Here is a 12,180-nt window from a genome sequence, read left to right on the forward strand (position 1 = left end):
CACATAAATTTCCATTGTGAAATGGATTATTTATTTCATTTTCCACTTATACCCTTCAGACCAGCCCATGTTCTAATATACTTGTACAGTTGGGAGACCCATGAGAAATGAGATAAGCTAGTTCTTAAATTTATGGGAATGGTAAAAATAAAATATTAAATAAGCTACAAGTATAATATATAATATAATATGATATAATATAATATAGTTAACTAAATTGAGCCATTGATTTTGACTGGATGAGAATCATTACCCATTCAGCACACTAGGGAAAGAAGATCACAGACAAATCTAACACACTCAGAGAGGGAGAGGGGCATGATACAAAATATGGAGGAGATGACGGGCGGCGGAGGCTGGAGTTCAGTGATGGGGAGCGGCAGCCACAGCAGCAGGTGGGGGCGGAGGCTTGCATTGATAGCATTTGGCGAAGAGTCCGAACGTGTCGACTTGCCTAACGAAGTTCGTCATGCTAGCCCATCCTCCAAACCCGAACCCGACCACGAGTACCCACGCCACCACAAAGGTGTTCAATGCGTACATTCCGACCCAGCTCGGCATGAAGAACGGAGGCTTCTCCGCCGCATTCTGCAAAGGAAGAGGAATTTCCAATGTTTAAGCTTCACTAATAATTGATATGTTTTGAGAGTGGGACAAAGACTTGAAATTGGGTGCTAGAAAAGGGGCCTACAGACAGGAAGATGAGTGAGTGAAGAGAGGAGGCCAACTCATTGAATAACTATAAGAAAACGACCGGTCACCTATTTTAATTGTCTGATAGCATTTCAATATCAAACCCATAAATGCTTTAGTTCATAACTCCATATCCCACCACCCTCTTTCCTCAACAACACAATTACAATTAAAAGTTACCAAGAGTACACTAAATAAAACATAAATTTTGTTCAAAACCAATGATGTCGTGATCCAATGTTTAGCTGATAGTCTAATCCTATGTAGATTCAAGCTCTAGTAATTATATTTTTTGCAATTCCATCCTTCATGTCTTAAAATAATTCACTTCTACAACAATTTCTTGATTTATTTCACAAAAACCCCTCCTTTAGAGGGATGGATATGAATGATATGAAGCTTTAATAAAAAGGAAGTGGGGGCAAAAGCAAATGGCAGGTAGCTGAAGTGTGGGGGCAAAGAGAAATAGTGGGATTTGGAGGGGTTGGAATGCAAAGGTAAAAGAAGAAGGGAAAAGCATTTATTAAGGAAAGGGAAAAGGAAAAGGAAAAGGAAAAGGGAAAGGAATTTACCAGTCGAGCAGAGGCCTTTCTGTAGGTGAGCATATGAGCCAGAGCAGGGATGATATACACTGTGAAACTCACCAACAAAGCTCCCACGGCAGAGTTAATTGGCCCAAAGAAAGGGAAAATAATGGCCAAAAACCAAATCGGAACCACCACTGGTAATCTGGCAACAGCCCTCAAACAGATGCTCTTTGTATCATGCATTCCAATCACTTTCTCCCAAACGAAGTACAACGGCGTACAAGCGAACCCGAACGTAATAAACTGCACCCATAAACCCCCGCTGTCAGATTTGTACCAATTTTTTCTTTTTTTTCTCAAAGGGGACTTTTTACAAACACCTTTCGTGCAGTCCAATTTTACCTGGTGGATGAGCATGAGGATGACGGCGGCGTCACGGAAGCCGGACTTCGGAAGGAGGGAAAAGGCGTTGGAGTGGTTCAGAAGCTCGTCGCCGAAGGCCCAATACACGGCGGAGGCCGACGGAAGCGTCAAGGTGAAAACATACAACGTGGCCATCAAATAGATGTACTTGAACTTCTGAGGCTTCCACATGGCGTGCATAATTTCACTGAAAAATAAACGTTTTCAGGCCGAATTTCATGACTTGCAGAGCAGAACCCAATTGAAAAGGAAACCAATAAACTTACACAGTCACAGCATGGCCTCCAAATGTGTAAAGAATGTTAGTGGCGCCGGTGAAGTACAGAACCAATTTCTTTGGGCCAGAGTGCTGGACACCCTCAACCTAAAATTTCAAAAAATTAAAAAAAAATTTAAGTTCCCATTAACAAGAGGATAGCCACGGCGGCGGAGGGGTGGCCGGGGAAATTACCTGGCCGTGGACAATGGCGGCGATGGCCATGTACCAGGCAGTGTAAGTGGTCATTCCAAGGCCCAAAAACGACCACATCCGGTAGTTATGGAAAGAAGGAATGAAAACGGTTGTAGCACAACAAGCTCCAAAAATATAAGTCCAAGTCCTCTTGTCCAAATGGTCATTGATGTAATAAATATTACTGTTGAAAACCAATTCAAACCCTCAAAATAAACCAAACCCAGATGAAATTAAGCATAAAAATGACAGAAAATGGCAAAAAAATGTCACCTTGCACAAGCAATGAGCTGAATGACCGATCCAAACAAGAGGAAGGTACAGTTGAAAGCAAGGCCGATGGCTTTCCAATAAGGACCCAGTAAGCCATCGAGCACTTCAAACCACTGAATCACATGGTTTTTGAAGCTCACGTTCTCTTTCTCCTTCCTACTTCTGTATTCAATGTAGAGAACACTGATTATATAAGCAGTCCAGCTACCCATTATTCCATAGAAAATCTGAAACAATATCCCAGAAAGCATTCCCAGCTGGGAAAAGGAATACGGCAGTGTTAACAGAACTTGCGCAACCTGCAAAAAACCAAAGAACAGATTAAATATATCCTTAAAATAGTGAAAGAATTTGAGAAATGGTTTTCTTTTTTGTTTTTTACTTGATTAGAAGCGCAACTGAACCAGGCATCCCAGGAAGAACCGCCATGCCAGAGAAGGTTTTTGACACTGAAAATGGACTGAGATTCTTTATCTTCTTCCTTGCCTTCATGCTCTGTTTCGTTCAAGTTGGGGACTATGGCTTCCTCTGCTAGTTTCTGAGGCAACATTGTCTTTGGTTTCTTTCACAAACCTAAATTCCTAGATAAACAAGACAGTAAATGAGACAAAAACGACGTGATATAAGAAATCCCCAAATCGGGGGATGCTAAAATCTGTAGTGAAAATAGGAGGAACAAAAAAAAAAAAAAAAAAAAACAGAGTTTTGAGGTACTTCACTTAAAAGGGGGAAAAGAATTAAACAAGTTACCTTAGTTCGAAATGTCTCTTTCGTGGAAAGAATGAAGAAAACCCAGATCGGCTTCAGGAACAAAAGTTTAAGAATTCAGTGACTTGTTTGGTTAGAAGAACAAACTTTTAGTTTGGCTCTCAGTGTCTCTGACTGAATAAGAACAAAACCAAACCCAGGAGAGGAAGAGAGTATAAATGGCAGAGGTGAGTACCTGAAAAGGGGTCTTAAATGCACCGAGTGAAGAAGGAAAATTAAGTAGCTGGACTGAATGAAAGCCCCAACTTTAATGCGCCACCAAATTCCCCAGAAATGGCAGTAAAAAAGAGAGGAAAACAGAGGCACCGCCGAATTCAGAGTTCAAAGACGGCGAGACGCCTGAAAAGCTGCAGAACTAAACCGAATAGGAATCGATGAGGTTGTTGGATTCATGAGGTTTGAAGAAGAAGAAGAAGAAAAAGACCCTTTTTAGCTGGGCTCAAATATAGGATACTCGTAGCTCTGTATATATAAAAAAACAGAGGAATGAGGAAAAGTTTAAAGCTTGGGTTTTAGAGAGAAAGCGATGGAAGTGAGAGAAACAGAGGGAAAAGTGAGAGAGACGAAACGCCCAATTCGCTTGTAAACCACTTGATGATTCGATTCTTTTGATTAAATGCAACTGAATTTCGTAAACAAAAGCGATCTAGACGTTGTTCTCATCGATAAGGTCCAACCTCTTTTTTATACCCCAAATAAATTCATTTTTTAAAACTTTAAATTAATAAATAACTCCATTTTTAAATATTTATTATTTATATTATATTTCTATCCCTACCTTATTATTCCTTATTGATGGTTATTTATAATGTCTTTTTTTTTTTTTTTAATAAATAAAATAAAATTTGAGGCCGTCGCCTTCAAGATTAATGAAACGTACATGCTTAGGAACAAAACTTTCATTTATTAATATACTTTCGTTTATCCAGCTGCATTATGGCAAGTTCATTGAATAGCTTTCCGGTAAATCATATGATTTATAGAATATGTTAAGTTTATTAAATTTAATTTTGTACCATATATTTAATGGAGGGAATCCAATTTAATTTTAAATGTTGTCACACACCATCTGTAACTTCAATTAGTTATGAAATGTATATATGATATGGAACGGAACATTCATGTTTCAACAGAGAATCTTGTCCCTAACCTCGGTCATATCTCAATCCTCACTTTTATGTAAAAAATTATAATTATAATTATAAAAAAAAACTCAGAGGAGCAAGAAATTGTAATATTTACATAGTTTCATTACTTTGTAATTAATTTCTTTGTTGTATTGGTATAATTGTATTACGGTCAATTTAGTTGGAATATTTTCCGTTATCTCCTCCCGACCCTACGTCTCCACCCAACATAAAGAGCATAATCCACTCTCAAACAATCGCGTGAGTTCACCTTCCTTAATACTTTTCAGGAAACTGAAGACCACGCGCTATAAAAGAAGGCGAAGAGAAAAGATAGGAATGCATTTCCATCGACTAGACCGCCGAATGAGCCGGCAGTTTCTGAACCAGGCCCATTTCTGAAATCATAGCCACAGCGACAAAATATTTATTTGTTTTTATAATTCGAATATCGGCTCAAAGCAAAGCCGAGCCAAGCCGTAGTTGGCCCCGCCACAAAAAGCTCCCACGCTTCTAAAGCTATACACGCGCATAAGCAACCCTAACCCCATTTACCGCCGGCTCCATTATATATACGGCTGGGCCCATTGTCGCGACTCCACTCAATAATTTATGAAATTAAAAAAAAAAAAAGGTAAATTACAATAATCTCACATGTTCCTTTTCCTTTTATTTTTCCTTAATATTATTTTCTAATTTTTGACACGGACAGATGTTAAAATCTTAAATTTATTTGATTTTTCCATTAAAAATTTAAAATATATATAATGGATATTATAATATAGTTAATTATAGTTAAAATATGAGTGATGATAAATTTATAATTAAAGTAAAATTTGAGTTTGTATTAAACATGTGTTAATAGTGGGAGAGCAATGATTATTGAAGGATTTAAGCCTTTTAGGAGGATCAAAGTTGGGAGTATGTCCCATCATTGAGTCTCACGTGGGTCCCAAATCCCAATAATAAAATTTCAATTTCATTTATCCAACTAAATTAGAAGGGAAACGACATGTCGTATGGGAAAATGAACCTTTTATTTATTTATTTGGGTGTTGAAATTCTAATCGGAAAAAATAAAATAAAAAAAAAAAAAAAAAAAAAAAATTGGTAGATGCTTATAACAAAAATTTGGGTGGTGGGACCCGCCCACCAACCTAAAGGTCGGAAGATGCCCTTGGATGAGATTAGGGCGAGTGTACTTGGAAAGGTGGGTTTGATTGGTACATGCTTTTCACTTTTAATCAAGGGTTATCAATTAATACACTTGTTTAATGCAAATGGACCCATTAATAACTTTCCTTAACAAAACTCCATTTAAGAAAGCTTACATTTGTACCATATCATAAACAAATTTCTAATCAAATTAAAAAAAAAAAAAAAGCTTAATTTTGTAATTTACATATAAAATAATTGAATTTATGATTTCTTTATATCCATCCAGTTTATTATTATCGCCTTTATTTTTTTTTATTTAAATCTTTAAAATTTTAACATGAGATAAAAGAGAAAAAAGTATTTTACCAAAGAGATAAAGAGACGAAAGCATATAGAAACTTGAGAAGCCAGGCGCCGACATCTTAGTATGTTTGGTTCCCGAGAAACCTATTTTCCCACTCTTTCCCGGAAAATAATTCACAATACTCATCAAATTAAAACCACCAAATTGCATCAAATGGTCAGCCTCTAAATCATGGTAATGAAGATATGGAGATTTTTCGTTTCTTAGTCAAACTCCACTAAATAAGGGAATAAACGAACAACATTTGGCCATGGGGACGTTCCTTCCCCTCTTATCATGCAATTCATGACCAAAACCTTCAATCATTCTTCTATTTTCTCTACCGTCTCAATCTCTGATTTGGACGACACGATGTTTTTTTATGGGATGAGATCCTTCCAATATTCATATAATTAAACCATGTAATCTTCCATATATTGAAATTTGTATTCATATCATTATTATTTTGACTAAGATCAAGGTTTAAGATCACGTCTATATATCTATAATTTATACATGTTCATCTTTAAAAGAAATCGACAGGTTTTCTTCTTATTAAAAAAAGTATAGTTTATTTATATTTCACATTTAATATTCGAGTCAAATCATGTTCTATGGTTGAATGATAAAAAGACAAAACATATGAAGATTTATTTGTAGGCTAACATGTTGCTAAGCTTCCATAATTAAATTCATTTATATATTAAAACTTAAATAATACTTTAATATAGAGTGATTTTTTAATGAAATTTTAAATTTTTAAATTTTGTGTCTAATAAATAAATTTAAAAATACATCGGATATCGAACATGGTACAAAATTAAATGTTTGATAACCCATGAGATAAAATTTATAATTTAACAATGAAATATATATTTTTTTTAATAAGGATTCCTTTCTGTGCGTCTATAATTACCGAAAATAATAAATAAATAAGTCAATTGCTAAAAGAAAGTTTCCTCATGCTCCACGTCTTTGACTAGAAACATTTTTTTTCCCGTTTGATTGTTGAATGTACTTATATTTTAATGTTTGTCAGTGGAGATGATATTTATAGCAAATACGAAGTTAGTTGTTACAGTATTCATCAAAATAAATAAATAAATTTCCACATTTAATAATGTATCTTTCCTTGGTCACCCTCGTTTACTGTCATTATCCTTGTTGGCACATCACTTAATGTTTGGATATCGTTATTTGTACCGTTTAAGTCTACTGTTAGTAGGTATTGCTGTTTTGACCTATTATCAATTTCGACTTCACACTTTTAAAATAATTTCACTCTATAAATTAATATAAAAATTGAATAATTTATAACTTGCAGTTATTATGATACATTTTTTTTTTTATAAAATTGCATATTTAATAGATTCTCTCCTACGGATTATAGAGAATATGGAATTAAAAGGGTTTAATTAGATTATGGTAAGGGTTCAAATAAAAGTAGGATGAATATGTGAATAAGTAGTTCAATAATTGGGGGTGAAAATGACCCCACAAATAAAGGTACTGAATTCCGATAAGCGGAAGAAGCATTGTTCATTTGGACCCCTCGAAAGGGACTATCCCTCTTCCTTTACGGTCCCATTTCATTATTTGACCCATACCCTCAACTCCTCGGTCCCCTGATATCCCTTCCGAATTTACTAATTTTAACTTTCAAATAAAAGTTTCTCACCTTTGACAGCTAGAACGTTACGGATGTCTGACTCGAATTCTCGATCTGATTTGAAACTTCATACTTTAAATTTTGAATAAATAAAATTTTAACGATTTAAATAATGAATTAATTAAAATATCTACCTCCAACAAGTTGTTAGCAATAAGGTTGTACTAGAACAATGCAAATAGACAAATTCCTAACTTGATTTGAAATCCTTATGTTATTTATTTTGTATTATGATGGAAATGGCAGTTGACCAACCTTTGAATGGATTCCTTTATTTATAAACATTTATGGGCCATTCACCATTGAGGGGTCCAAAAATTCATACCCTCACACCTCAATGCCTTGGCTCATTATTGGCAAGTATCATGATGTTCCTCCTGTAATGAATGAATGAATGGCCATGCCCATTCTCTACCATATCGTATATTGCAAATTCTGCTACTCGATCTGGTTTGTTTGGTTCGTGTTAAGTTCAGCAATGGTAATAATGATTTTTTTTTCAATGGAATGTTTGATTTTGTGTCTTTATCTCGTGGGTTCGGTCTATTTTGATAAGTTACGAGAAAAAAACCAAAAAGGGATTCCTTTTGTGCTTCTTTTAAATATACACTAAAAAGAGAGGATTTTATGCGTGGGAAGGCATCGCTCCTACTCAAAAAAGTTGCAAACTTTTGCAGCCTATAATATTGACTTTTCATCTAAATTCACCATCATTAATACTCATCGCATGTCCAATAATACCCACTTTTTCTTCATCACTCATTTAATAATATAATTATTTTACTTTAAATTGTATATAATACCGTAAAAATATAATTTTTACCTCCACCGTCTGCGGTGGCGCTGCCAACGAGAGTGTCGCCGTCATGAAATTCCTTGCTCATAACTACACTGACAAGAATTGGATGCCCAAATTAATTAAGCCATTAAATTTCACCCAACAAACCCACAACCCATCAATCAATTCGTGGAAAGATGTGACCAAATATGGAATTACCGCAAGTTGGGCGGTGAATATTGTAAAATGGTAAAATTATACCAATAATAGCATTAATGGTAGGGTAAATCTTAATAATGTAAAATAAAATAAAAGCTTGAAAGGATGGAGTAAAGGAGGAGCGTTAATGATATCATAAAAGAAAGAAATTGACTTTGTGTAAATGTCTCGACATTTGGTCTAAATATATAAATTTACAATTTTTAAAAAATGGGTTTTGGTTGCTTTCAAATGATTTCTCATAATTAATGCGATGCAGATTTAAGATCCAAATCCACGATTAGTTTAATTAAACCAATTATGAATTCAAAGTCAATCTTTCACCTGACGAATCCTTAATTATGGTATTTAATTTAATTGAAAAAATATATTTAACGTCTTTTCCTGGTCTGAGGATAAAATAAAACCGAACATTGAAGATTTGTGGTCGATAAAAAGTCAAACTAAAGAATTACGTTGGAAAAGTCAAAGGCATTTGAAATCACGCAACAGTAAATACTTGGAGAATCGGGGTTTCAAAAGCCATATCTCAAATGAAATTGAATGAGCATCCACAGGGGATTTGTGCAATGTACGAGGCTTAAATGCGACGAAAGCGGTAGAAGACATGGCCCCCTGCGCAATTGATTTGTGCAATGTGAGTAAGCAACGATTGAACAATTCTTTTTTAAATTTTTACTCAGATTAAAGAAAGTTTCGGTATGGTATAGGTTATATTCTACAGAATGATTAAAAATCTTTTGAAAAAGAAGGTATTCATGAGTTTGATTGGAAGTAATGTCAGATGCCTAGCTTTATGCATACATAGTCATGTGCGCAACGGCCTGGTGGCCATTGGAAGGCGTGGCTGGGCATGTTATTAGCCACATGATTAAATTTTTATCGACGGGGGAGGGAGGAGCTCACCTTAATGCACGCCGATAAAGTGGCTGTCACCCCCCTCCGACACCCTGCAAATCGCTTCATCTGTTCGTCAATTGTCTTATGCACTCTACCTGTTTGATGAAATGTCGAGGAGAAAAAACATGAAAACTTTCAACTATTTGTCGCTAGAAAACAGATTTGTCAGAGATGATTAGTCAGATTCTGACGAGGGGCGATCTTGAAATTAGGTGGTTAGTGGTTAATGATTTGGTTTCTCTTGTTAAAGATTTGGTGTTTGTTTTACATTAATTAATCATTATAATTGGACTCATAATGTGGCTAACATGCTGAACTTAAGTTGATTTTTGTGATGATAGTACTTGCATCATGCTTAATTATTGTGCAGTGCTGCATCTTGTTGAAAAGTATTGACTTGGGTTTTGATTGAGTTGATGATGGTGCCTGCCTGCTTTGTGAATTGTGATTTAGGTTCTCTCTATCACTTTGTTCTTGCAAGTTGCCATAGCAATATGATCTGTCTCTTACCTGTCTAATTAGACCAGAATTTGTTGCACATCCTTGTCCATTGAAGAAAATTGTTAAGTGAATTTTCTCAAAACACTCAATGGCCAAAGTAAACCGAAGAAACTTGTTGCCATCAATCATGTCATTGTCTTCCACCTGCCATCTGTTTGATATGTTGGGTCATGATGATCTCAATGACTCTGTTTTGAATTTTTCTTTGGATTTATATGGCTTTCGAAAGCTCTTGCCTTCTCCCTTTCAAACCCAAGTCTGTGTGTGCTCACGTCTCTGTTCATACACATAGTTGGGATATCGATCCAGATGCTTACTCCACAGGGAATTATAATCCTCATTTGGAGCTTCTTCTGTAGTCAAAGTAGGAGAGGCCACTGTCATGTGAGAATGAAAATGGGGAAACAAGATAAGGACCCATTATCTCTTACTAAACCAATGGGTCCAATGCCCAATAGGGGCGTCGAAGAAAATGCACACTCTGGTGTTAAATGCTGTAGGTGCCAATTCTTGTCAGCCAAGTGTTTGAAATGTTGCCTAGCCAAGAGGGGAGAGCCCACTCTGATGACCTTACCCCTGCCCCATTACCTGTACAGCATCGTTGGAAGGGAAAAAGGAAGAAGAAGAAGAAGAAGAAGAAGAAGAAGAAGAAGAAACTCTTCCTTAGATCAATCAGTACTGCATTAATTTGGTGGGGTTTCCATGGCTAAACTGTATCAGAACTAAAAGCCAGCTAGTGAGTGTTCAATCAAATAATTAGGAGGGGGATCTGATCTGAAGACAGACATTCGAGTGGAACATCACCTTCTCTTCACGTGGCCCTCTTCCCTCTTACCCAATCCATAGCTGCCTGAGTTCCATCATTAGATTAGTTCAGCTCAATATATTAGTTAGTTCAGCTCCTTTCATTTCAGTGAAAAAGTTCTTAAAGATCGAGTCTCTTCCATATATGATTTCAATTTCCAAAGGAGAAAAAGAGAAACTGAAGTTTCTAATTGATACTGGATTCGTTTATTGGGGGTTAGATTTGAGATAAAGGTAGAAAAGATTGGTCCAAAAAAACAAGCTTTTGGATGTCAATCATTCTGAAGCAGACATGGGGTAGTTCAGCATCCACTATAGATTAATTTGAACACCAATTTAAACAAAAAAACTGTAAATTAATGTATTGTTAAGGATAATCAAAATGGTCTTGTCTCTTCAAATCAACATGAACCACCGAATTTGTGGGTATCTTTTTGACTTTATGATTCATTTTAATTCAATTTTTTTTCTTTTGATGTTTCATTTTTTTAGCTAAAGTGGGCACTAAGAATGTCTGAACCCACGTGATTTTTTTTTTTTTTTTTTTTTTTTTTTTGCCTTTTCAAATGAATGGAAGAAGAAAGCACAGAATGCTGTTTTCTTCTTCTTCTTCTTCTCGGCCATCGAAACTGTTGAATTATGGATGAACACATCAAAGTTGGCAGACTTTTTTTTTTTATTATTTTATTTTAAATTTAAAAGTTTGTTGATTTTCGTTGGAAAAAGGAAAATAAAGGGAAAAGCTTTTAATCATCTCTACACGTGCTGGCCACCCTATTGTATCCTTTTTCTTTAATATAATTTTCTTTTTGCATTTCTTCCCCCTTTTTTTTTTTTTTTGTCTTTGTGCCTTTCGGTTTCGGGTCATAAAAAACTATCTTTTCGGCCAAACCTCCACGACCAATTGCTGAAACAGACCAACCAATCTGGGGCAGAAAACATCCAGCTTCACAGACTATTTGGATTAAGAAAAAAACCCTTTTGTTTTTTCTTTTCAATTTTGATTTCATTTTTAGAAGCTCAGGATAAGATCTTACATCGGTTGGAGAATAGAGATTGAAGAGGAGAAAGAAGCATTTCTTAGAAAACCTCCAACATTAATATCTCAAAAATATTAAACCTTGTAAAAACATTATTAAATCAGCATGTTTGAAACATTAACATAAATAAATCCAAACAAACAAAAGGTCTGGCTGGGCTGGGCAGTGGGCACTGTGTTCCAGCTTGTCTATGTCTAATGTGCATGCCTCCACTTGATCTTCTTCTCCTGTTTTTGTGGATTTGATGAATATGGCAGACATGGGAAGACCATTAGGATTCTGTTGGAAATTAGCTTATGTCCACATTTTACGCTTTTTTCGCCCTTTTTTATTATTAAATATATATATATATCTTTACTAAAGGTGAACTGTTTTTTATTTTTTAATTTAGAAAGGTGAGATTTCAGTGGTTATTATCTAAAGATTCTATATGGAAGTTGATAATCTTTATAATTCTATTTATTCAAAAGTCAAACATATCAGCAAACGTATCTAAAGATTTTATA

The 12,180-nt window shown here is 35.3% G+C and overlaps 1 protein-coding gene and 1 long non-coding RNA gene across 3 annotated transcripts; one reads left to right on the forward strand and one right to left on the reverse strand.

Annotated features, from left to right (window-relative positions):
• Positions 1-108: 108 nt before the first annotated feature.
• On the reverse strand, positions 109-3,789 carry LOC111791200 (auxin transporter-like protein 2). Of its 2 annotated transcripts, XM_023672450.2 has the most exons (9): positions 3,311-3,789; positions 3,118-3,168; positions 2,750-2,948; positions 2,368-2,666; positions 2,095-2,278; positions 1,910-2,007; positions 1,623-1,830; positions 1,266-1,523; positions 109-588 (listed from the first exon to the last, which is right to left on the reverse strand). In XM_023672450.2, exons 3-9 carry the CDS (start codon positions 2,915-2,917, stop codon positions 364-366), a joined length of 1,440 nt encoding a protein of 479 aa, XP_023528218.1. In that variant the 5' UTR covers positions 2,918-2,948; positions 3,118-3,168; positions 3,311-3,789; the 3' UTR covers positions 109-363. The 2 variants fall into 2 exon arrangements, with proteins under 2 accessions (XP_023528218.1, XP_023528219.1); XM_023672451.2 differs by lacking the exon at positions 3,118-3,168.
• Positions 3,790-8,826: 5,037 nt separating this feature from the next.
• Positions 8,827-9,955, forward strand: LOC111791314 (uncharacterized). The gene is made up of 2 exons (XR_002814630.2): positions 8,827-9,066; positions 9,140-9,955. It is a non-coding gene; the product is annotated as an uncharacterized LOC111791314 (long non-coding RNA).
• Positions 9,956-12,180: the final 2,225 nt, after the last annotated feature.

This window comes from Cucurbita pepo, chromosome 3 (assembly GCF_057944985.1).
Source record: "Cucurbita pepo subsp. pepo isolate OVF chromosome 3, ASM5794498v1, whole genome shotgun sequence".
NCBI lineage: Eukaryota > Viridiplantae > Streptophyta > Magnoliopsida > Cucurbitales > Cucurbitaceae > Cucurbita > Cucurbita pepo.